Source organism: Hippichthys cyanospilos, chromosome 21 (genome assembly GCF_059441005.1).
Source record: "Hippichthys cyanospilos isolate Australia breed blue-spotted pipefish chromosome 21, RoL_Hcya_1.0, whole genome shotgun sequence".
Taxonomy (NCBI): Eukaryota; Metazoa; Chordata; class Actinopteri; order Syngnathiformes; family Syngnathidae; genus Hippichthys; species Hippichthys cyanospilos.
The window spans coordinates 1,120,130-1,145,589 of NC_142389.1; the positions used below are offsets into that span (position 1 = coordinate 1,120,130).

The 25,460-nt window shown below is 45.4% G+C and overlaps 4 protein-coding genes across 6 annotated transcripts; 1 reads left to right on the forward strand and 3 right to left on the reverse strand.

Annotated features, from left to right (window-relative positions):
- The first annotated feature begins 516 nt into the window (after positions 1-516).
- kat2b (K(lysine) acetyltransferase 2B) lies at positions 517-13,206 on the forward strand. Of its 2 annotated transcripts, XM_088405417.1 has the most exons (18): positions 520-975; positions 1,583-1,715; positions 1,787-1,932; positions 2,026-2,112; positions 2,188-2,369; positions 2,468-2,659; positions 2,744-2,847; positions 3,115-3,240; positions 9,614-9,750; positions 10,098-10,306; positions 10,369-10,495; positions 11,054-11,164; positions 11,232-11,375; positions 11,775-11,889; positions 11,957-11,987; positions 12,059-12,122; positions 12,194-12,278; positions 12,650-13,206. In XM_088405417.1, exons 1-18 carry the CDS (start codon positions 754-756, stop codon positions 12,841-12,843), a joined length of 2,409 nt encoding a protein of 802 aa, XP_088261543.1. In that variant the 5' UTR covers positions 520-753; the 3' UTR covers positions 12,844-13,206. The 2 variants fall into 2 exon arrangements, with proteins under 2 accessions (XP_088261544.1, XP_088261543.1); XM_088405418.1 differs by lacking the exon at positions 3,115-3,240 and having other exon boundaries at positions 517-975.
- sgo1 (shugoshin 1) lies at positions 13,004-17,514 on the reverse strand. Its single transcript, XM_088405419.1, has 10 exons — positions 17,280-17,514; positions 16,977-17,123; positions 16,022-16,248; positions 15,914-15,960; positions 15,789-15,838; positions 14,813-15,394; positions 14,662-14,742; positions 14,297-14,458; positions 14,048-14,225; positions 13,004-13,478 (listed from the first exon to the last, which is right to left on the reverse strand). Exons 2-10 carry the CDS (start codon positions 17,116-17,118, stop codon positions 13,343-13,345), a joined length of 1,605 nt encoding a protein of 534 aa, XP_088261545.1. The 5' UTR covers positions 17,119-17,123; positions 17,280-17,514; the 3' UTR covers positions 13,004-13,342.
- Positions 17,515-18,051: 537 nt separating this feature from the next.
- On the reverse strand, positions 18,052-19,941 carry LOC148406027 (zinc finger protein 385D-like). Of its 2 annotated transcripts, XM_088405424.1 has the most exons (5): positions 19,837-19,941; positions 19,144-19,263; positions 18,676-18,848; positions 18,416-18,490; positions 18,052-18,279 (listed from the first exon to the last, which is right to left on the reverse strand). In XM_088405424.1, the coding sequence occupies exons 1-5, from the start codon at positions 19,844-19,846 to the stop codon at positions 18,091-18,093; spliced, it is 567 nt and encodes a 188-aa protein (XP_088261550.1). In that variant the 5' UTR covers positions 19,847-19,941; the 3' UTR covers positions 18,052-18,090. The 2 variants fall into 2 exon arrangements, with proteins under 2 accessions (XP_088261550.1, XP_088261548.1); XM_088405422.1 differs by having other exon boundaries at positions 18,052-18,490.
- Positions 19,942-21,410: 1,469 nt separating this feature from the next.
- On the reverse strand, positions 21,411-24,320 carry LOC148406028 (ras-related protein Rab-25-like). Its single transcript, XM_088405425.1, has 5 exons — positions 24,132-24,320; positions 22,942-23,137; positions 22,675-22,868; positions 21,956-22,036; positions 21,411-21,883 (listed from the first exon to the last, which is right to left on the reverse strand). Exons 1-5 carry the CDS (start codon positions 24,166-24,168, stop codon positions 21,756-21,758), a joined length of 636 nt encoding a protein of 211 aa, XP_088261551.1. The 5' UTR covers positions 24,169-24,320; the 3' UTR covers positions 21,411-21,755.
- Between the last annotated feature and the right edge of the window lie 1,140 nt (positions 24,321-25,460).

The following is a 25,460-nucleotide window of genomic DNA, read 5'->3' on the forward strand; positions in this document are numbered from 1 at the left end:
CAAAATAATGCATTGCCACATTTTGTTCGAGACAATATGACCTCATTGTTGTAGATTCTCATTCAAGTCCAACTGTAATGTCATATTCTCCCTTTTCAACTTAAAAAAGATCAACGTTTTTCTTAAGAAAATGATGCACTTTTTTTCCTTGGAAATATTAAACCATTTCTTAGCACAAATGCGGAATTTACCCTTTTAATTTTTCGATAGTATTTTTCCCCAGAGTAAAAGCAACTGCGGAAAAAACGAGCTACTGTTCCATTATGTAACGAGTTAATAATATTCAGTAATTTAAAAATTGGTAAAACCCGCAAAATATTCTGTATACAAATACCAAACCTGCTCACGGTTGCTCAGCGACCAATCACGTCTCGAATTGCAAACGTCACATGACCAATCACACACTAATAAACCCGAGTTGGGTCCAAATTTCCCCGAGGGGCTAAAACGGTAGCATAAAATGGAGTCATGACCTTGGGCCGTTTGTCCAAAGTAAGCGAGGCCGAGGTGGATGATCGCCGCACGCCCCCCGGCGGCGGAGAACGGCAGCGCACCCTCGACATGGAAAAGACCTGAGCGACGAGCGCCATGTCTTCTGCTCCTCCGCTGGCGGACTAGCGCGGACGGACGTCGCCGAGAGACGCGCTCGCTTCCCGGCGGCTAGCACCGGAGGGGGGAGGGGGTAAAGAGGGGGCGGCGGCTCGCTCGCTCGCTCGCACGCCCGCCCGCCTCCCCCTGACAGGGGCAGGCACCATGGCCGACAGCGCGGGGATTGAGCAGGGCTCGCCGGCCATCGGCGCCGCGGGCTCGGCTCCGGCCGCTCCGGGCCCCGGCGGCGCCGAGGGTTCCGCCGGAGCAGGAGGAGGAGGAGGAGTCGGAGGCCCCTTGCGGGGGACGAGCGGCAAGAAGGCGCAGCTCCGCTCGTCGCCTCGCCACAGGAAGCTGGAGAAGCTCGGCGTCTATTCGTCGTGCAAGGTAAACGCCAGGTTACCCTTATCGATTCGTCACTCGCTTTTCGTGCAGTTGTACGGAAGCCATTGACGCTTCGCACGTTTGCATGCGCTTTTTCTGCAAATAGGATACAAAAAACAGGCAAATGTTGTGCTTGTTGGAGAGTTCCCGACGCGGGCCTTTGCAGGCTTGGCCGTACGCTCAAGGGAAGCGAGCGTAAACATTGGCCAAAAAGGCTTTTCGGAGGACTTCCTAGCCGGACTGCCTTCCGGCGCTTCCGCTTTCGCCTGCAAAATACACATTTGGAGTATTCCGAACTGTTTTTTTTTTTTTTTTTTGCAGGCACGGCCTTTTGTTTTGACGGGTGACAGCTGCTGGCAAGACGAAGGGGGGCGGGGTTTGTTGTTTTTCTGCGCGCAAGCGCACTAGGCTTCTTCCGCCTGGCAACACTGATCTCGATGCACGCCATCTTACGTTGCTTCTTTACTGGCAACCTGTTACTTTTTAATCAGTGAAAACATGTTTTTTTTTTTTTTGCGCAAGTATGAGAAATTTTCAGAGAGCGAACTTCTATCTGTATGCATATGACTATTTGTCATGTTTCTGTCATGTTTTGCGTGTTTATGCTCAGGCGGAGGGCGCGTGCAAGTGCAACGGCTGGAAGAGTCGGAACCGTCCGGCCACGCCTCCTCGCGGCGAGCAGCAGCAACCCGTCGGGGCGGGCAACCTGCGCGAGCCCTGCCGGAGCTGCTCGCACGCTTTGGGTGCGTCCCCCCTTGGCGCGGCCCCGAGCAGAAACACGTAACCTGACTTTTTTGGGGGGGGGGTGCGGCAGGGGATCACGTGAGCCACTTGGAGCGAGTGCCTGAAGACGAGATCAACCGTCTGCTGGGCATGGTGCTGGACGTGGAATACTTGTACACGTGCGTGCACAAGGAGGAAGACGCAGACACCAAGCAGGTCTACTTTTCGCTCTTCAAGGTAAGCGCGCTAAAATAACAACAAAAAAGGTAAGCGCACTAAAGTAACAACAACAACAAAAGTGAGAATTTCCATGGGGCGTTTCCCCGACAGCTCCTGAGGAAATGCATCCTCCAGATGGGCAAGCCCACGCTGGAAGCGCAGGAGAGCCCGCCCTTCGAGAGCCCCAGCATGGAGCAGGTAAGTCACGTGACCCCGGCCGTCCGATCGGCCGCCGTCCCGCTTTTTCTCACCTTCCGTCCCCTGCGCCGCCAGGGCGTCAACAACTTTGTGCAGTACAAATTCAGCCACCTGCCGTCCAAAGAGCATCAGACCATGGCGGAGCTGGCCAAGATGTTCCTCAAGCAGATCAATTTCTGGCAGCTGGAGACACCCTCGCATAGGCGGCAGAGACTCCCCAACGACGACACGGACGCATACAAGGTCAATTACACCAGGTGAGTGGCGATAGCTCATAAGACGTAAAAAAAATTCCAATCTACTTCTATCTTTGGTGACTTCCATTTGTGTTTTTTTTTGGGGGGGGGTTGTTTAGGTGGCTGTGCTTCTGCAAGGTGCCGCAGTTCTGCGACAGCCTGCGGCGCTTCCAGAGCACGCAGATCTTCGGGCGCACGCTGCTGCGCTCCGTCTTCCCCGTCATGCGCAAGCAGCTGCTGGAGCAGGCCCGCCAGGAGAAGGACAAGCTGCCGCCGGAGAAGAGGACGCTCATCATCAGCCACTTTCCCAAGTGGGGCCCCGCCCGCCCCCCCGCCTCCGACCCCCGCCCCACGTGTGGCGCCGCTCCTTTGCCCACGCCGCCTCCTTTTCGCAGGTTCCTGTCCATGCTGGAGGAGGAGGTCTACAGCTACAGCTCCCCTATCTGGAACCAGGACTTCTTGGCGGGGGCCCCTGGGGGCCAAATTCCTGTTCATACCGGTAAGACCTCACGCAACACAAACTCACTCCTTAAGAAGCGGTGCCCAGTAAAAGGTTCCATTTTCCAATGAGTAAACGTCCATTGCATGCAAGTCAGCAATTAGTAGAGGTAGGATGTTTGTATCTCCGTTGAAAATAATGCATAGAAGATGTTAAGTCGGCGTATACGAGTCACTAAGTGTCGGCAACCAAATAAATAAACGAGTGCATGAAGGTTCGGTGATGAAATGGAAGCTCCAAACGCAATTTCCCCTGTTTTCTTTGTAGTTGTCAGTGCGCCCCCGGTGGCCAGGCCCCTGTACTACAGCGTCAGCCCGGCGTCCTCGACGGAGGCCTCGAGCGGCGCCGTCAGTCCCGTCCGCAAAACGTCGACGGTCGCCGAGCCCAGTCTCGGTACGCTATGAGAATCCCAACTTTTTGCCCGACGTGTTATCGCTTTGCGTGATTTTTAGGGCCCGAGCAGCTACCGCTGCGAGAGCCCTCTTGTTTTTCTCCAGATTATTAGGGCCCGAGCAGCTACCGCTGCGAGAGCCCTCTTGTTTTTCTCCAGATTATTATTATTATTATTATTATTATTATTATTATTATTATTATTTACTGTGCAGCGCTTTTCCATTTTTGAGGGCCTAAACATGCACGAAAAGTCACCAAAATTTGCACATTTGTCGGGCCCGGTGAAAAATTGGATATTTTTGTGTTTCCCAAAACAATGCAAAAAAAATGGCTCTGCAGCGCCACCTAAGGTCCAAAAAGTGCACCTGGTCCCGGCCCGTTTGACCTAGAGCTACGAAAATTTTTAGGCATATGTAGGACCTAGAGACCTACAAAAAAGTCAGCGCGAGCCATGTGCTCAGATGTACAGAAAAAGAGTTATGATTTTTTGAATGTGCACTTTTGGCCCATTTTTGCACGTTTGCAGGTCCCAAACTGCTCCTTGTTTCTCCTAAATGCTTTACTCAATCGCCTTCAAATTTGCTGTGGTCCATATTCACACATAGGGGCACAAGTGGGCAAAATTTGGTGCAGATCCGCTGACATATATGATAGGGGCGTGGCTTCAAATTATGTGTTCAATTTTTCCTTCGCCAAGAGTGACATAAACCTTAATAACTTTGATGTACTAGCTTAAAAAAATCTAAAACTTCATAGACACATGAAAACTTATGTCTTTAACACATTTGAAAAAAGTTTTTTTCAATACCTACTAGCGCCGCCTAGTGGTTGATTAAAATGTAAATTTTTACACTTTCATGTATTGTGCTCAGTCTGTTTGAGTAAAACAAGTGAAAATTGGTCAGAATATCATTAAGACATGGAATATTAAGGTTTTAAAATTTTACGACATTTCGATAATGGGCGTAGTCTGCACGCCACCTCAAAGTCAGATGACTCGCCAAAACGAAAAAAGTGGCTGTAATTGGCCCCAAAATGGCCTTATGAGTGGAAAATAGCCTCTCACTCCCGGCCCGTTTGACCTAGAGCTCCAAAAATTTGTAGCCTTATGCAGCACCTCGAGCCCTACAAAAAAGTCAGCGCGAGCCATGTGCTCAGATGTACAGAAAGAGAGTTATGAATTTTTGAATGTGCACTTTTGGCCCGTTTTTGCTCATTTGCAGGTCCCGAACTGCTCCTTTTTTCTCCCAAACGCTTGACCCGATCGACTTCAAATTTGCTGTGATGTTTTATCTGACTGTGAGGCACAATTGTTCAAATTTTTGTGATGATCCGCCATCAAATATGTTGGGGGCGGGGCTTTATATTATGCCTTTGATGATTACTTTGCCACATGTGAAACAAACCTTTATAACTCAGCTTTACAAGCTTAGAAAAAACTGAAACTTCACAGACACATGGAGACTCAAGCCTTTAACACAAGTGTTTAAAAAAATATTCAATTGCTTATAAGGCCATCTAGTGGCAAACAAAAATGTCAGTCTGATGTCTCGCCAAAACGAAAAAAGTTGCTGTGTTTGGTCCCAGATGGTCTTATCTTTTCTAAACTTCATATATTTGATGGGTTTCCAATGTGGAATACACCTAACAACGTATTTTTTGTTATAGTGCGAGCGCCACCTAGTGGCAGCCAAAAATATAGCATTTTTTAAACGTTTTTATGTGTTTAGCTGAGCCCTTTGATCTAATATCGCTGAAATTAGGTCTGCTAAGCCTCTAGACAGCCCTGCTGACCTCCACCAAATTTTACGAAGTTTCGATAATGGGCGTGGCCTCTACGACCATTTTCATTCCGAAGCTTTATCTGTCCAGTAAAAGTTGCTGTAATTTGACCCAGATGATCTGATCTTCTCACAATTTCACACATTGGATGAAAATATTCTCCTGAACATATCGACAAAAATATATTCCAGTTTAAAGCTAGCGCCACCTAGTGGCTGCAAAAAATGTCATTAGTCGAAAGATTACAGTCAATCCTGTTTGGTTTGACCTACGGCTATGAAACTTTGTAGGCAAATGAAGGACTGCAAGACCTACAAAAAAGTCAAAAGAAGTGATGTGCTAGGATGTACAGAAAAATTGTTATGAATTTTTTTAATGTGCAGTTTTGTCCCATTCTTAGAAATTAGCTGGTCTCAAACTAGTGCCTTTTTCTCTTAAACGATTCACCCCATTACCTTCAACTTTGGCATGAATCATTATCCAACTGAGGGGCACACATAGTCCAAATATCGTGAAGATCTCTAGACATAAAAGATGGGGGCGGAGCTTCAAATTATGTTTAATACTTCCTTTGCCAAGAGTGACAAAAATCTTAATAACTCAGCTATGACAGCTTCAAACCATCTGAAACTTTCCTGGGCCTTTAAAAGTAATGCAATAATACAGCTATGTGATAAACTTTCAAATCATTTACAGCGCCACCCAGTGGCGGACAAAAATCTCATTTTTTATACTTTTATGTACTGTGAAATGCCTGTTTGACTAAATGAACTCAAAAATGGTCATAAAAGCTATGACACATTGGAATATTAAGGTTCTCAACTTTTATGACTTTTCATTAAAGGGCGTGGCCTCTATGCAAACTCAAAGTCTGATGTCTCCCCAAAACGGTAAAAGTTGCTGTAATTGGACCTAGATGATCTGATGTTTGCAGAACTTCATATATGGGATGGGAGTCCAATGTGAAACACACCTACAAGCCTATTTTTTATCATAGTACGAGCGCCACCTAGTGGCAGCAAAAAATATAGCAAATCCTTAATGTTTTTATGTACTCTGCTGAGCCCCTTGAAGTGAAACCCCTAAATGTTTTCTGAAAAGCCAGTGGCCATGCCTTATGCCCCCCACAAATCAGTACAATGTTTCGACAGTGGGTGTGGCCTATATGGCATTGAAAGTCACAAAATTGGAACAATAAAAGCTGCAGTAACTCCACACACATTGTCCCACCTTGTCTAAATTTTACATATTTGGTAAGAGTCCTGCACTGAAGGGATCTACAACTACTTTTTCATCATTCATAGTCCTTGTTCATACCCCGACCTGTTCATACCACAACGTGCACAGGTCTGCGAGGGCCCTTTATAGCTGCTTGCAGCTCTAGTTATTATTAGGGCCCGAGCAGCTACCGCTGCGAGAGCCCTCTTGTTTTTCTCCAGATTATTATTATTATTATTATTATTATTATTAGGGCCCGAGCAGCTACCGCTGCGAGAGCCCTCTTGTTTTTCTCCAGATTATTATTATTATTATTATTATTATTATTATTATTATTATTATTATTATTATTTACTGTGCAGCGCTTTTCCATTTTTGAGGGCCTAAACATGCACGAAAAGTCACCAAAATTTGCACATTTGTCGGGCCCGGTGAAAAATTGGATATTTTTGTGTTTCCCAAAACAATGCAAAAAAAATGGCTCTGCAGCGCCACCTAAGGTCGAAAAAGTGCACCTGGTCCCGGCCCGTTTGACCTAGAGCTACGAAAATTTTTAGGCATATGTAGGACCTAGAGACCTACAAAAAAGTCAGCGTGAGCCATGTGCTCAGATGTACAGAAAAAGAGTTATGAATTTTTGAATGTGCATTTTTGGCCCATTTTTGCACGTTTGCAGGTCCCAAACTGCTCCTTGTTTCTCCTAAACGCTTTACTCAATCGCCTTCAAATTTGCTGTGGTCCATATTCACACATAGGGGCACAAGTGGGCAAAATTTGGTGCAGATCTGCTGACATATATGATAGGGGCGTGGCTTCAAATTATGTGTTCAATTTTTCCTTCGCCAAGAGGGACAAAAACCTTAATAACTTTGATGTACTAGCTTAAAAAAATCTAAAACTTCATAGACACATGGAAACTTATGTCTTTAACACCTTTAAAAAAAGTTTTTTAAAATACCTACTAGCGCCGTCTAGTGGTTGATTAAAATGTCATTTTTTACACTTTCATGTATTGTGCTCAGTCTGTTTGAGTAAAACAAATGCAAATTGGTCAGAATATCAATAAGACATGGAATATTAAGGTTTCAAAATTTTATGACTTTTCGATAATGGGCGTAGTCTGCACGCCACCTCAAAGTCAGATGACTCGCCAAAACGAAAAAAGTGGCTGTAATTGGCCCCAAAATGGCCTTATGAGTGGAAAATAGCCTCTCACTCCCGGCCCGTTTGACCTAGAGCTCCAAAAATTTGTAGCCTTATGTAGGATCTCGAGCCCTACAAAAAAGTCAGCGCGAGCCATGTGCTCAGATGTACACAAAGAGAGTTATGAATTTTTGAATGTGCACTTTTGGCCCGTTTTTGCTCATTTGCAGGTCCCGAACTGCTCTTTTTTATTCCCAAACGCTTGACCCGATCGACTTCAAATTTGCTGTGATGTTTTATCTGACTGTGAGGCACAATTGTTCGAATTTTTGTGATGATCCGCCATCAAATATGTTGGGGGCGGGGCTTCATATTATGCCTTTGATGATTACTTTGCCACATGTGAAACAAATCTTTATAACTCAGCTTTACAAGCTTAGAAAAATCTGAAACTTCACAGACACATGGAGACTCAAGCCCTTAACACAAGTGTTTAAAAAAATCTTCAATTGCTTATAAGGCCATCTAGTGGCAAACAAAAATGTCAGTCTGATGTCTCGCCAAAACGAACAAAGTTGCTGTGTTTGGTCCCAGATGGTCTTATCTTGTCTAAACTTCATATATTTGATGGCTTTCCAATGCGGAATACACCTATCAACGTATTTTTTTTTATAGTGCGAGCGCCACCTAATGGCAGCCAAAAATATAGCATTTTTTATACGTTTTTATGTGTTTAGCTGAGCCCTTTGAAGTAATATCGCTGAAATTGAGTCTGAAAAGCCTCTAGACAGCCCTGCTGACCTCCACCAAATTTTACGCATTTTCGATAATGGGCGTGGCCTCTACGACCATTTTCATTCCGAAGCTTTATCTGTCCAGTAAAAGTTGTTGTAATTTGACCCAGATGATCTGATCTTCTCACAATTTCTCATATTGGATGAAAATATTCTCCTGAACATATCGACAAAAATATATTCCAGTTTTAAGCTAGCGCCACCTAGTGGCTGCAAAAAATGTAATTAGTCGAATGATTACAGTCAATCCTGTTTGGTTTGACCTACAGCTATGAAACTTTGTATGCCAATGAAGGACTGTAAGACCTACAAAAAAGTCAATAGAAGTGATGTGCAAGGATGTACAGAAAAATTGTTATGAATTTTTTTAATGTGCAGTTTTGTCCCATTCTTAGACATTAGCTGGTCTCAAACTAGTGCCTTTTTCTCTTAAACGATTCACCCCATTACCTTCAACTTTGGCATGAATCATTATCCAACTGAGGGGCACACATAGTCCAAATATCGTGAAGATCTCTTGACATAAAAGATGGGGGCGGAGCTTCAAATTATGTTTAATACTTCCTTCGCCAAGAGTGACAAAAATCTTAATAACTGAGCTATGACAGCTTCAAACCATCTGAAACTTTCCTGGGCCTTTAAAAGTCATGCAATAATACAGCTATGTGATAAGCTTTCAAATCATTTACAGCGCCACCCAGTGGCGGACAAAAATCTCATTTATTATACTTTTATGTACTGTGAAATGCCTGTTTGACTAAATGAACTCAAAAATGGTCAGAAAAGCTATGACACATTGAAACCTTAAGGTTCTCAACTTTTATGACTTTTCAATTAAGAGCGTGGCCTCTATGCCAACTCAAAATCCGATGTCTCGCGAAAACGGTAAAAGTTGCTGTAATTGTACCTAGACGATCTGATATTTTTCAAACTTCGTATATGGGATGGGAGTCCAATGTGAAACACACCTACAAGCCTATTTTTTATCATAGTACGAGCGCCACCTAGTGGCAGCAAAAAACATAGCAAATCCTTAATGTTTTTATTTACTCTGCTGAGCCCCTTGAAGCGATATCCCTTAAATGTTTTCTGAAAAGCCAGTGGCCATGCCTTATGCCCTCCACAAATCAGTACGATGTTTCCACAGTGGGTGTGGCCTATATGGCATTGAAAGTAACAAAATTGGAACAATAAAAGCTGCAGTAACTCCACCCACATTGTCCCACCTTGTCTAAATTTTACATATTTGGTAAAAGTCCTGCACTGAAGTGATCTACAACAAATTTTTCATCATTCATAGTCCTTGTTCATACCCCGACCTGTTCATACCCCAACGTGCACAGGTCTGCGAGGGCCCTTTATAGCTGCTTGCAGCTCTAGTTTTCGTTTGTTTTTTGCCGCGTTGCACGTTTATTTTTGTCTGTTTTTTTTTGTAGCGTTGGGTGAGAAACGCAAGTCCTCTGAGCCCCTCCCCCAAGAGGAGAACAAGAGGCCCCGGGTGTTAGGCGACATCCCCATGGAGCTCATCAACGAGGTCATGGCCACCATCGCCGACCCTGCCGCCGTCCCAGAGGTGAGCTTGCCCCCTCCCCCCCAAAAAAAAACGCAATGTAGGGCTGCACAATTAATCGAATTTAAATCGCGATCGCGAAATTGGCTGCCACGATTAATTGCGCTGATCCTCTGCGATATTTACATGTAAAAAGCCAGCTACCGTATATATCAAATCAAGCACTTTGTCATCCGACCAGCAGGGGGCAACGTCTCCCACGTTTTCATGACAAAGCCTCCTCTTTTCTCACCCTAATATATTATTTACCAGTGCGAAATGGCGTCGATTCCTAATGTATAGCGTGCTAGCTGTCAATTTTGAAACAAAATTCTCCTTTTTCCGGGGGGGCGGGCGGTGGGTCTCCCCAGACCGGCCTGCTGTCGGCCCACTCGGCCCGGGACGAGGCGGCCCGGCTGGAGGAGCGGCGGGGCGTGATCGAGTTCCACGTCATCGGCAACTCGCTGAACCAGAAGCCCAACAGGAGGATCCTCATGTGGCTGGTGGGCCTCCAGAACGTCTTCTCGCACCAGCTGCCTCGCATGCCCAAGGAGTACATCACGCGCCTGGTTTTTGACCCGTGAGTGGCCCGCCGAACCGCCCTCCCTGCCGCCCGCATCCGACCTCGGTCCCGTTGGGCAGGAAGCACAAGACGCTGTCGCTGGTCAAGGACGGCCGCGTGATCGGCGGGATCTGCTTCCGGATGTTTCCTTCTCAGGGCTTCACCGAAATCGTTTTCTGCGCCGTCACGTCCAACGAGCAGGTCAAGGTAAATTGGATCCTCGTTTTGTTTCGGATGGCCGCACGATTGTATGACTGTGGACATTATGGTCGATATTAATCATAAATTCAAATAAATGATAAAGTGAATGACGAAAACGTGGCAAAAACTTGGCACGCGGGGCAACGCGGTCGACTTGCTGAGTGGAAAAAATACTTCCAATCAGAAACGTTATTTATTTCCAAGCAAATTTGAATCAACTAGCAGCCAAAATGTCATTTTCACTCATTTCAAACCCAATTTATTCCGATTTTTTGCCAAAAAGATTTTTCAAAATGGCTCTCAATTGACAGCTTATTGCAATCAATACGGAAGTTTGTGTGTAAGAAAGAAAAGCCTAACTAAACATGGTCGTTTTTTGCAAAAAAATATAATATACGTGGTCCTTTTTTTTTTAAACCCTTAGTATACATGGTTGTTTTTTGAGGGCAAAAAAAACATCTGACTATACATGGTCGTTTTTTAAGAAAAAACTTTTTTTTTCACCGTAAAGAAGCATTTTTTTTCATGGTTTCATTTAAACCAAAAAAAAAATGGTCTTGTCAGGGCTACGGCACGCACCTGATGAACCACCTGAAGGAGTACCACATCAAGCACCACGTCCTCAATTTCCTCACCTACGCCGACGAGTACGCCATCGGATACTTCAAGAAGCAGGTAGGCCGCCCGCCGTGCACGCCGTGCACGCCGCGCCCGCCGCTCCACTGACGCCCCCTGGCGGCAGGGCTTCTCCAAGGACATCAAGGTGGCCCGGGCCAAGTACGTGGGCTACATCAAGGACTACGAGGGGGCCACGCTGATGGGCTGCGAGCTCAACCCCAGCATCCCCTACACAGACTTCTCCGTCATCATCAAGAAGCAGAAGGAGGTGAACCATTGTTTTGTTGACGTTCCCTCTAGCGCAGCTCCTTCTAGTGGCTGCGTAACGAAACTGCAGCCACTACTGATAACCTGATAATGCGGCGCACCATATATGTGAAAACACTTTTAAAATAGGCCATTCATTGAAGGCGCGCCTTATAAAACGGTGCGGCTTATCCTGCGGAGAATACGGGAAGGTTTAGGGTTTCAAATTAGGCTTTCCAAAAATGGGTTGAAACTCAAGTAAGGTTACGGCAGGATTTTACACGATCGCGAGCCGATCAAATCGGTCCAGGCAGAGGTCGCAAAGTTGGGTTCCGGACTAGGGTTTGGGTTTGGGATTCACGGTAGGGCGAGCGTTTGAAGCGAACGTTTGCGAGCCGGCACCCGTCGCTTCCGTTTTCAGATCATCAAGAAACTGATCGAGAGGAAGCAGGTGCAGATCCGCAAGGTCTACCCGGGCCTCTCCTGCTTCAAGGACGGCGTCCGGCAGATCCCCATCGAGAGCATCCCCGGCATCCGTGCGTCGCCGCCGCCGGCCGTATTTTGCCCCTCTTCCCTTCTCACCCCCTCCTCCCCCCTTCCCAGGTGAGACGGGCTGGAGGCCGCCGACCAAAGGGTGAGTGGGGCGGGCGGGCGCCGGGCCGTTTTGCGAGCGGGCGCTAACTCTGGCCCCCCCCCCCGCCGCAGGAAGGACGGCAAGGACCCCGAGCAGCTGTACGGCGCGCTCAAGGGCATCCTGCAGCACGTCAAGGTGATTGGGCCCGCGGGACTCCTTGGCCCGCGCGCGTGAATAATGCTCACCGGCGCGCCCTTCGCCGCCAGACGCACCAGAACGCTTGGCCCTTCATGGAGCCCGTCAAGAAGAGCGAGGCGCCGGGATACTACCAGGTCATACGCTTCCCCATGGGTAGGTCGCAGATCAACAAACCCACATGAATAGGAAGACTTTTTTTTTCCCACAATAAAAAAAAAGGACTCTTTTCCCCATAGAGTGACTTTGTTTAGGAAGAGGTTTTTTTTCCGCAAAACCGGCATTCTATAATACGGCTTTTTTTGCAAAAATCAACAGTGTATAGTAAGGCTCTAAAGAAAGTCAACACTAAGGTTTTTTTGGCAAAATACGATAGTAGGCGTTTTTACACAAAAAACGACAATCTTGTTGTGTTGAAAAAAGCTCAAAGGGGCTTTAGGTTCTTCAAAATTTTTGCTTCACTTTTGGAATCAACGAGACGCTCAGCAGCCCCCCCTTCCCTTCCCCCTTCCCTTCCCCCTCCCCAGACCTGAAGACGATGAGCGAGCGTCTGAGGAGCGGCTACTACACCACCCGCAAGCTGTTCCTGGCCGACATGCAGCGCGTGTTCACCAACTGCCGGGAGTACAACGCGCCCGAGAGCGAGTACTTCAAGTGCGCCAACCTGCTGGAGAAGTTCTTCTACAGCAAGATCAAGGAGGCGGGGCTGATGGAAAAGTAGAGCTCGGCCCCGCCCGCTTGGCGCTCGCCAACATTTGCACTTTTTGCTTTCCGCTCCGCTCTCTAACCGACCCCATTCAGTCTTAATTTATTTTCTCCTAGCGTACGTTGGACGACTTTATACTGTGCAATACCGTGTGGTTTTTGTTTCGGTTTTGTATCGGGACGAAGGTTTTTCTAAGAGGCGCCCTTTGTACGGCTGCTTTGTAGCGCGCGCTATTAATGGCTTTTATAGACGGGATGCAAAGCAAGTGTGAAGAGTGTCAGCTTTATTGAGCATTTTCATAGAGTCAACAATGGAAAATGATAGAAATGTTAAAAAAAGAAAATAAAACAATCAACAAAATGTTTGGTGACAACCGAACTTAGACTATTTCTGTGAGAAACATACCCCAAAAAAATCTGCAATCAAATGATCTTTGACTTTATGGTTGCTTTAAAACAACCTCATGTATGTATTTTGCCGCGCTTGGGCTTTTCTATCAAGTGACCTGATGGGGTCATCGGACGAGGGGCTCGTTGTATTTGTCCATTTTGGACGTTCGGGACCTACGGCCTAGCAACCTGCTCTTGAAAATGGGCGAGCCGGGCCGGAGGAATTGCAAATCCGTGTGCTTGTCCCCGCGCCGGAGTTTCCTGTCCAGAAAAGCGGGCGTCAGTACGTGGCCTCCTTTCGGCTTTCCGACAAAAGGTATCAAATCGGATCGCCTTTGGAAACGACGTCGTTTATATCTCACGATTTCACGCAACTTCTCGAAAGTAAACACTCTTCTATTTTTGTAGTCCTCCATGTAAACACAGCTTTGGCTTCTACTTTGGAGGGGGGGGTGTTATCGCGCCGTCGATTTGAAATACTGCATCGTTTTTTAATAAAGAGATGGAAAATAAAACTTTTGTTTTTCCTGATCATTCGACAAAAGAAGTGATGGGTGATGTACATCTTGGTAAATGTTGATCTTTGTGCCCTAGACTTCATCTACCACTGGCAGTAAAAACGGAGTAAACAAAGCCATTTGTTGGGGGGGGGGCTTACTTGACATGGCCATCACCTCTTCACATCTATACATCTATACTACACGGTCATTTAAAACAAAAAAAAGCCCTTACAAAATCCAATTTTGAAGACACGTGGTCCTATTTTTCAGGGAAAAAAAAAAGCCGGTATTGTTGCGAGAGAGGGAGAGGTGGGATAAAAAACATCATACCCGTTCAGCGAAGGTTCCTTGTAGTCGACCGGGGCGCGCCGGCGGGTGCGGGACGTCGCCGGCGCGGCCGAGCCGAGCGATTCCGAGGCGGGGCGGGAGAAGCGGCGGGCTGCGGGCGACAGATTGGTCACGTCGCTCAGGCTGAGGGCGCCGCGCCCCGGCATCCGACCAAAACCACCTGGGGAGACGCGACGGCAAAATGAGGCCGGCGCCAACGCCCCGCGGGCGCTCTCGGAAATGTCCGCGTACGTTTCTTGTGCTCGGGGGAGCCGCCGCTTTGTGGAGAAGGAGGCCGACTTTGGCAGAGGGAGCCCCCGAAATGGCCGAGGACGTCCTTAATGCTCGCGGCGTCCACCTCTGCCGCCGAGGTGACGCGGGGCGAGGCGTCCCCCGTTTCCGGCCTAAGAGGTGCTGTTGACAAAAATGACACGTCAGCTGACTTCATCGAGTGCGCATCTATGCACGTAAATGAACGTTACACGGTGGGGGTGGGGGGGGCTACATGATGTAAGACCGCACGCAAAGAAAATAGAATGGCATGAAAATGTAAATCTGAGGACAGCACAAAACCGCTGAGCATCAAAGCGACAAAGCGCGCGGAATGACGGACCGACCTTGCTGGCGGTTTACCGGGCCGGGAGCGTCCGCCTCAATTTTCAGGTCGGCTTCGGCATCCCTCTGCCACCACTCGTGTTCTGGAAAACGTAGGCGCACTCATGAATATCCACAAATGTTCAGGGGCAGCGTATTTATGCGGACGCCGACCCGATTTTGTGTCGGAAGGCCGTCCTCTTCGGGCGGTCTCCGGGGAGAGGCGCCCCCTCCTGGCCTTCTTCTTGGGCAGGTAGACGTCGTCGTCCGACTCGGAGGTCGGCGGCGAACGGGGTTCCGGCGAGTCGGGCTCCTCCGGGTGGTCCGGCTTGGCCTTGAAGGGCGTGAGGTGGACGGCCTCCTCGCAGTCAAAGTCAAAAGTGTCGTTGCAGCCCAGCGAGGCGTTGAGCCGCTGGGCGGGCGGCGGCCGGCCGCGGCGGCACTCCCGGGACTTGGGGCGAACCCGGCGCTTGGGGTTCTCCCAGGGTTTCTTGAGGGGGGCTCGCGCGGAGGGCTTGCGGGCCGCCGCCTCCGCTTTGGCAAGCTTGGCACGCTTAGACTCCCGCCCGCCGAGGCGGTCTTCCGCTTCCCGGGGTTCTCGGCGGATCTTGGGGGTTTCCTCTGCGAGCGGCGCCCCCGAGTTCACCTCACTGATGGAGCGCACGCGGTCCGAGCGCCTTCTGCTCTTCTGTCCTCCGACGGCGGGTTGTTGCCTCGTGATCGCCGTGGGAGGCGGAGGCAAGCGGGCTTTAGCAGCTTGGTGGACAAGCAGTCACAGGTGGACATAGAGTGGGCGCACAGAAAATACATGAAAAAAGTGGCCTATAAGAAGCACCAGCTAAAATATAGCAAAAAAATAAATAAAAAATCTGAAATTTAACCAGAAAATGGTATATTTGAGGTTTTTTTTCCATCCGTCCTATCTTCAATGAGCCACATCGAACTATAAACCGCAGAGCTTAAATTGTAAGAAAAAAGTTACTGCTTATAGTCGGAAAAATACAGTGTATTTTTTTTTCATTAGACGCAAAATCCTATTAAAATCTGTGACATAATTTCAACTTTAAACGATACTTTTCTTTCTTTGATGCACACTGTCACTTACAGTGACTAAAGCTATTTGCTTGAACGGGGATGTGATTGTGTGTACCTGCACAAATGGGGGAGACGTCGCACTTGACCTCGGCCAGCCGTTCTCTCCTGTGCAGGGTTAAAGAAGTCAAATCACACATGCAAACAAGGACGAAGAAGGCACCCAACACGGGAAAAGCATACCTTGGCGAGCGGACATCCGCTTGGCCGGGCACCTCCGATTCTTGAGCCTGAATTCAAAGAGCGCGCGTTCAGACGCCGTTATGACGGCGCTCTTTATGCCACGCTTACCAGCGGCGAGGATGTGGCGAGGGCCGCCTGCTGCTGCTGCTGCTGCTGCTGCTGGAGCTTCTTCTGAAGCTGCAGCAGACGCATGAGGAGGTTCTGCTGCTGAATCTTTAGCTGGAGAATGACGGCGTTGGCCTGCTTCATGTTCTGCTTCTCGGCCTGCAGCGCCAAGGCCAGCTCAATGTTGTTTCGCTGCAGCGATGCCAGGAGGCCGCTCGGCGCCAGGCCGCCTGATGACAAAGACGAGGACCGCATACAAAGGCTTTAATGGCTACAATGTGCCAATCTGCAACTCATGTTTGTGCTTAAAGATGGTCCGAAGAAAATATTCATGCGATTAAGGCAACTTCAAAAAGACTAGGTCAAAGTGAATAACATTATATATATTATTTATATTATATATAATATATTATATATTTATATTATATATAGATATATTATATATATATATATGGATTATATGTTCAATAAATCAATCTAAATGAAATTGACAGCATGCCAAACTAGATGTTATCAGTTACTGCACTAATTTAATTCAATTTATCTTGATGTTGATGCGTCTTGCATTGTTTGCACAGCTGTCAGGACTCAACAGCTTATTTTCCAGACCCACTAAAATTAAAGGTAGCAAGAACTAATAAAAAGCTGCCAAGAACACGCACCTTATTCCTGACTTTTTGCACTATTCATACTTGCACATTCCTTGGAAACATCTGTACATTTTATATTATTCACATTATTTGTATGTACCTGTAGTTTATCTCCCTACCCTGCTCTGGTAATTGTGTGTTGCTTGCATAGTTTTGTCTTAATTTTGATACCTTAAAGTTACCTTTTGATTTTGTTCTCGTTGATACGGAATTCGCGTGGACAGCAAGCAAGAATTTAATTGTACATATAAACTTGTTTCTGCACGGTGCACATGACAAGAAAGCTTTATTTGATTTGGAGTTGTTACTTGCGCTTTTGTGAGCGACGCCGGACGTTGTCGTCCCCTTGCAGCGCCGCGCGACCCGGGCCAGTCGCTTGTTGCGCTCCTCCCGCAATTTATCCTTAATTTCATCCAGGCTTTTCTTTTTCGCAACCCGTTCCCATACCATGGCTCCTAAGCAAAGAGAGAGAGAGAGAGACAAAAGATAAGCTGAAAATCCTCCAACAAAACACAAATTGGCTCAAAATGGCCGCACGGACGTCAGTTAGCTTTCGCGTTAGCTTGAGAACAAACGGCCTTCAAAACAGCCAAATTCGCACGAATACCTACCAGAAAGTTGTTCCTATCCACGCACGTTAGTGCTTGGTTGGACAAAAAAATGCGTGTTTTATCCTGTAGACAGAGAAACGTTTTTTTTAGTTGCGGATTCTTCGAAAGATGGTCGCTGCTTCCTTTTCTCTCTTTTCGAAAAACAAAGTTCGAAATTCGTGCCACCATGGCTGATTGGCTGCGACTGAAATTTGCGTCACTTCCGGAACAAACTGAGAGCGAAATATTTCTTTTTGTAGTATTATTTTTTTTTTCCATAAAACATCTTCTTTTGTTATGTTTTTATTCCTTTAAGCCCCGCATTTGTGTAAAAGTGTATTGGGTCAGACATAATTCCTCACGGAACTGTGGTTGGAAAAAAGGGATTCCAGGGGGAACAATAATACTGTGAGACTGGTGAGCGTGGAGTTATGATATGCTCACAGACTTCCGAAATATGCAAGTGTGAGCTAATGTTGAATGTCATTAATAAATACACAACTGTTAGTACAGTATTCCAATTGACCCCGCCTCCAACTCCAAATACAACCGTCTTCAAAAGAATATTTTTACGTGTACTTTCATTTATATACAAACGTATTGTAAGTATAGAAATGTAGTAAAACATGAACCCTACGTAGAGTACACATTTTATAACAACTTAAATATTAAAAACTAAAATGAAATAATGTAAAATTAAAAAAATATCTAAAAATTAACAAACATTAACAAATGAATGTCTACAGTATACTAATAGAAAAATGTAAATTTAAAAAACTGCACAAAAGCGAGCTTGAAAATGCTGCAAATCACAATCACCACAAAACTTTATTCAGTAGTGAGGAAACACAAGCGGCGGATGAGCAAGCGCCTGTGGGAGGGGCAAACTACCAAACAGGGTGGGGCCGGCGTTGGCGGCAGGATGGAGGGCGAAGGACTGCAGCGACGAGATGCCGGCCGCCATGTGACCTTGCGGGACAGACGAGGCCTCCGGCGCCGGTTTGAGCCGGTCGTGGTTCTTCTGCAAAAGTGCAGCAGCGGACCGTTTCAAACGGGAAGTCAAGACATCCGATAATATTCTCTCCTTTTAAACTGTCTGTTAAAAAATAGAATGAAAGTTGGCGGCGATTGACAGGCTGGGTGCTGTGCTGCCGTACCGGCGCATACGGGTTGAATTTGGGCTTGGTCCGTTTGCCCGCCGCTCGATCCTTGTGCCGCCGGCTGCTGATGTGCTGCAAGCAAGGCAACCGCAAAACTCTACTTAGAAACAGTAAACCTAGTTTGAAACTCGAAGATTAGTTTGAAAACAGAGTTTAAAAAAAATCAGTACAAAACACCTTCAGTGATGCTCATAACTTTACATGTAGCTATGAAAACGTGAGCACAAGCGCATATGCGGCCTCGTTGGACCCGCCACCTGTTTGAGTTGCGTGTCCGAGTTGACGTGCACGTCGCAGATGTGGCATCGGAAGGTTTTGTCCCGGAGGTCCGAGGGCGTGGCGGTTTTGGCCTTGCTGACGCCGACTCTGGGGAAGGCCTGGATGGCGCCGTGGCCGCTCTGTGCCTCCAGCATGGTCTTGTGCTTGGCACCTCGACACGGGCATACGTTGAAAAGCGCATCTTGACTTTCTTTGGCTTTTACGCTGGGTGCGCACACGATTTACAGTTGCTTTGGCTTTTTTACAGGGTGCGAATACATTCGCAAGCGTGCGATTTCCATTCGCAGTTGGCTGGGCATTTCAGGGTAAACACATGATTTACAGAAGCAACTGCAAGGCTTTTTTACAGCGCGTGAACACTTTTGAGACCACGCGATTTCCCTTTACGGTATGCTTAGCTTTTTTGTTTTTTTTTTTACTGGGCGCGCACCCCTGCGGTCACTCACCGCTGTTGTGAGCTTGCAGTTGCGAGGGCGAGTTGACGGCCACTTTGCAGAGCGAGCAGTAGAGCGCAATCTTGCCTTTGTCGTCGTCTCGCGGCTCTTTTCCAGTCGCCTCGCGCGACTCTGAAAGAGGAAGGTAAAAGATTTCATTTTGCGTTTTGCAAACACATTTGAACCTCAACTTTTTCCACATACGTGACGATGGAAACAATAAGTTAAAAGTGTAACTTAACAGCTAAAGTTTTGATACAGTATTCTTTTATTTTGCACACTTTTTATATTCCACGTTAAAAAAAAGTTGTAATAAGCAGGCCAGGCCATTAGTTGGCGACGTTTGTATTATGAATACAAAAGAAATTGAACTCAAAAGGGAAGTCAACTAAAACATTTTCTCCACTACAATTATTTTACTGCTTGATTAATTTTACACAAATGCAATATTATTATAATGCTGCGCTGAAACTAATGGGGTTGCATAGAAAAAATATTTGATCATTTTAGTGGGAGAAAACTGTAATAAGCATGAGCTGCCACTAGTTGGCGATGTTTATGAAAGAAAAATGAATTCCCTATATTACTAGACTTGAGTGGGCATTTTCAAGAATAAACAAAGTCATGTTACAGAAAAATAGCACACGCGTCGTCATGGCAACACAACCGGCGACTCTCCGAAAGGAAGAAATGTTTTGTACTCACCCAAATTCATGCTGCCGTGCGTTTGCGTCCTCGATGCTTCCTCGGCTCGGCTGCATCCTCCTCCTCTTCATCATCTTATCTCATCTCCTGGAGTGCCCCCCCCCCCCCCCCCCCGCCCCCCCGCCTCCCACGAAAGCGCTTTTTGAAACGCAATCGTAGCCAGGCTCGTTTAAATCACCTGAAAAGTGGATCAAGTGTCGCTCCTTGGACAATGCTTGACAATTCAGGATATCAAATTTTAACTACCAAAGACAAAAATACAATTTAACTGAGCTGGGGGGGGGATTTAAAACTATAAATCAACAAAAGTTTGGTAAACACATCAAATTAAAAAATACAATTATTTTTGATGGGGAAAAAATAATGACAACCAAATGAAAAAGCAACAGTAACATCCATTAAAAAAAAGAAATATTTGAATTATTGCATTGAAATTTAAATCAAAATGTATATAAATTAAGGTAAAAAACACTTATTTGAAATTCCAATATAGTTTAATACGTTTTGAATTAAAAAGGTGAATATAAAATGCAGCTGAGTTTATAATTCACATTTTTAATTAAGTGGGAAATACAATAAAAAATAAAGACTAAATTGTTGTAAAATTATTTACAAATGTATTTTTTATTTTAAAAAAATCTTAAAAATATTAAGACTACTTAAAATTTTTACTTCAAGTTGCAAATAAGATGAGAAAATATAAATCCAAAATTGAACTCAAACTAAATCAAAATTTAATTCACATTTAAAGTAAAATAACCAAATATGCATTAAAATAGGAAATTTTATATAAATAACCTGAAGTTGAATAAAAAAAAAAACACCTATTAAATTTTGTGAACAGATGCGGCCACATTCGCTTCATGTAATTAACTTAGACAAGTGTGTGTGTGTGTGTGTGTGTGTGTGTCTTAATGAAATAGTTCCGCGTATTTTTTTTTTCCTCTAAGTGGTTTTGCGTTGCCTCTCGGAGGTCGCAATGCGATCCCCCTGAGGCAACTTCACGCCTCGTCTTCCTCCGGCGGCGTCACCTGATCGCCGGCTCTCAGCTAACGCTGCAGTTGCCACGGCAACCCAGGAAGTGGCCCGCCGTATTAGCCACTAGCTAAAAAACTTGAAAAATATTTCCTGTCCGTGACATTAGAAGAAGGAATATTTTAGAAGACTAAAACTATAATCGGATACACACATATGCATATATTTATCGATCTGTAGCAGGTCAAAGCAAAAATTGCAGCGCCTGTAGTGATTGCAAGATTGTGAGGAAAATACTGCCATCTAAAGGTCAAGAACCGGCACTACATCCCCTTGTGTCTTGACAGATGGTGCTTTACATTTTGACAGGGAAAAATTGTCTGTAATTATGTCATTTTCAAAAAAAAAAAGAATTTGAATATGGATAAATGTTATTTTACTGTCAAGAATGCTGGTAATCATTGTAATTTCCGTCACACACTATTAAGTCACAATAATGGGTGAACATTTATATTGCCTCTCACACTTTAGAAAATGTACTTTTTTTTTCCGAATAAACTACACATTTTGACTTGGGGAAAGAATAAGAATAAAGAATATTCACGTATTTAAATCATTTATTCCAAATGATTGCCAGTTATTTCTTTTACAAAACTATTCAATGTCGCTTAACAAGTGTATGTTGTCTTTATAATTACAGTAGCAACTTCACTTATGAGTTTTTCTTTTTTCAATTTCAAAATACTAATTCGCCGATTGTTTTTTTTTTTTTTTTCTGTGTAATGCCGTGGACAAAAAATCCAGAAGGGAGCACCATCTTTGTATTTTTCAAGCAAGAGCTTGGCAGACAATTGGCAGTTGAAAGTCGCAAGTCAAGGCGCCACTATCATTCAAAACAAAAAGTGCCGGCCGAAGAAAAGGTTTTTTTTTGTTTTTGTTTTTTGTTACGAGCTCTTGCAGCAACGCCTTCGCTCCTCTTGCGCCTCGCTGGTGGTCCCGACCGCCCCCGAAAGCGTCACGGCGCTGATGGAGCCCCGCGTCACCTCCCGGCTGGCGACCTTGCGATGGATCGCTGCGAGGGGGGGCAAAAAAAGAAATGAGGGGGCAAAAAAAGAGGTGAGATGGTAAGACGAGCAGCACGTACCCGTCAGAACGTCGATGAAGGCTGCCTCCACGTTGCTGGAGTCCAACGCAGACGTCTCCATGAACATCAGACCTTTGCTCTCTGGATCGGGGGGGACAATTGAGGGTTTTTTTTTTCGTTCTGTATTGTATTTTTTTTTTTTTAACCGTATGTAGTAAGGTTTTTATTTTTGCAAAAAACAACCATGTTTAGTAAGGCGCTTTATCGGAAAAAAATGACCATCTATAGTGAGCGTTTTATACACAAAAAATGACCATATATAAGGCTTTTATCTTCTTCTTTCACATGCCGAGTAAACTCCTCACTGCAGTATAAAGGTTTTTATTTTCTTTTACAACATACAACACGCAGTGCATCAGAGCGTGGCGAGCGGCCGCTAACTGTCCCTGCGGCCCCGAGCGCCACCCCCACCCTCCCCATTTCCCCATTGCAACTTTTCTTAAAGGGCCAGCCTCAGCCCGTGTTGTCTCACAGTCATTTACTCATGCATCCGCTCACAACCCTCCTCACCCCCATCCCCAGCGTGTAACTGTCACTCGCAGCCACAAGCGCACTGCTTGTTAGAACCATGAAGAGTTTTTGCCTAAACCGCCCTTATATATTGCCATGAGTCCTCAGATGTAAAATGACGAGCCTTCATTAGTGGCTGAACCAGACCGAGTTTTAACAGGCTGTTAGACTGCTTCAGACAGAAAAAAAAAAGAAGTACCGAAACGTACCCGCAAAAGCCCGGGCCTCCTCGGCGGGCACGGTGCGGAGTTCCTCCAGGTCCTTCTTGTTACCCACCAGCATGACCACGATGTGCGGGTCGGCGTGGTCGTACAGCTCTTTGAGCCAGCGCTCGGCGCTCTCGTAGGTCAGGTGCTTGCTGATGTCGTACACCAGAAGGGCGCCCACCGCGCCGCGGTAGTACCTGCGCAAAAATAAAGAACTAAATCAAAGCTGAATCGTTCAGTATTTTTATGTGCGAGTGTACACGCGCTTACGCTGAGGTAATGGCGCGGTATCGCTCCAGGCCGGCCGTGTCCCACACTTGCATCTTGATGGTGCAGTTTTCAAGCTGGACGGTGCGCGTGCTGAACTCCACGCCGATGGTGGTGCGGCTGTCGTGGTTGAACTCGTTCTTGGTGAAGCGCGTCAACAGGTTGCTCTTTCCCACGCCGGACTCGCCGATCAAAACCACTGCACAAAATACCAAAGTCAAAAACAAGCCTTCCAATTGTGGGTCAGCTACTGCAGTTACATCGTTGAGCCACAGAGGGCGCTACAAGCAGAGATGGTTGGTCAAGTCTCACTTCTAATTCAGCGTTTTGGGAGAAATATTTCACAAAATTTAGATTTAACAATACAAGTACTTTTTAATTCCGTTTTAATATGTAAAGCAAAAAATGAATTTTTGTTGTTTTGAATACTTTGCGAATGCTTATAATTTTTAGTAATTTAAGTACAAAATGTTTTTTCTTCTCATAATTTATCTAGTGTTGCATAATTTTAGGCTAAAATAAAAAATAATCTTTTTTAAATTTGTGTAAATTGAAAGTTTTTTTTGACAATTTTTCTTCTTTACTGTAAAATCCTCCAGCTTTTAAATGTTTTTCAATAAATATATATTTAAATTCCCGCAAAATATTTTTTTTCTAATTAAATGGCCCTTGAGATTACATGCAGACTTTTTGTTGGTTTGTTGCTCAAGAATGTAACAAACTCTTGCACTTTTTGTTATATTTGGTTGTTACTTGCCATTATGCTTTTCTAGAAATGCAACAATGTGTAAAGCTTGCAAAGTGTGTGCACAAGGGTTAAATCAGCCAGCTAAGAACTTTGAATAATTTTGAATAAATTCATGTTAAACTCGTGACTTTTTGAGACAACAGACTAAATTTTGCAGCAGAATTTAAGCATTAGCTCTTACTGTGTGCTAGCCCTTCAATCATTTGCTATCTTGTTGTACGCTAGCTTCAAAAATAGACAAAAAAAATAATAAATAGAAACACTCAAAGGCTAATTGTTTTGCATTTGTGCGTTCAACCACAATGAACAAATGCCAATTACAGCATCAGGTCTCCAAAAGGGCAAAATCTCACATTCCTTTCACACACATTTCAACGCTACGGCCACGTCAACGGATTAGCATCCAGTTCAATCACAGCCATTCAAAAGGTCAACGACGGCTCACCTTTAAAGACAAAATTGTACGTTTCGTCCGAGCCCATCGTGCCCCGGGCTTCCTTCCCGACGTGACGCCGCTCAACATCAGAAGCCCCCCGGAGAGAGCAAAAAAGACATCCAGTCCCCTGGTTTAGCTCCCTCCGCGCCAGGAGAGCGGCCAGCTGAAAGAGAGAACCGGTCCGACCGCATCCCTACACTTCCTTCTTTATCTCGGACTGCGGGCGCGGGAGGGGGGGCAGAGCGCGGCCTGCCCATCCCTCGTCACCTGACGAGCGCAACCGGTAGAACCGCTCGAAAAGCCGGCCCGACAGCCGGTGCGCCTGCCGGAATAAACGTGCTGGCGCCGCTGTTGAGGAACAGCCGTGTTTGCTAAAGGTAAAGTTTGTCACTTTTTTCAAAAAAGATCACGAAAAGAGCAAAATCAATCAATATATAAAATGCCCTTGCATGCCCAAACCAGTCGGGGGCACTAATCCAGGCTTTTGACAAAGGAAGAAGCGTCCCGAGTAAAAAAAAAAAGGTGAATATTTAAAATAAAACTTTGCTCGCTGCGATTGATTGATTGACTTTTCCATTGAGTCTTATGAATTTTGCGGGGAAATAATGGACATTTTAGCGGAGTCTCTCACTGTTTTGGGGGAAATAAATGTAGAAACAAGATAATACAAGGTGGAAAATGTCTTTTTTTTTTTTTTACAATCTGTGTTTTTTCACATTTTTTTGACTTGAATGTTATGAATTATAATTATTACAATAGTTAAATAAATGCTAGAAAAAAATGGTGAGAATTTGTGACAAAATGTATTAAATACATTTAATAATAAATGTCATTAAAGTACCAAAAGCGTTACTTTTATTACTGTTTTTATTGCCTGCTTTATTATTTGCTCTGTTGTGTGGAATGTAAGTCTGCTCGGGGAAGTGACGAGACTAAGAATTCCATTGCGTTGCGTTACGACGCACATGACAACAAAACTCTTGAATCTTGAAAAACGTGGCAATGATCAACTGTAATTCAGCGATTGTTGCAGTTTCAAATTCATTCACGTCCGGAGACTAGGTTTTAGTTGGGGCGGTCCCCCACTCTGATCATAACAGCTTTCGAAACCATGTTCTCCGAATCAACTATGACAGCCAGTTTTTGACCATGTTTCATTTTTATTTCGTTTTTTTTTTTTTTTTTAGTACAGTCCTGTTAAAAGTTAGTTCCAACATGTTCAATTGGTAAATGGATTTTGTTTTGTTTTTTTCCAAATTGTTTTCAGCCGAGGTCAACGAACAAAAGCAAAGCCGGAGAAGCAGTTGCCATGGTAACCACAACTACAATGATGAGATT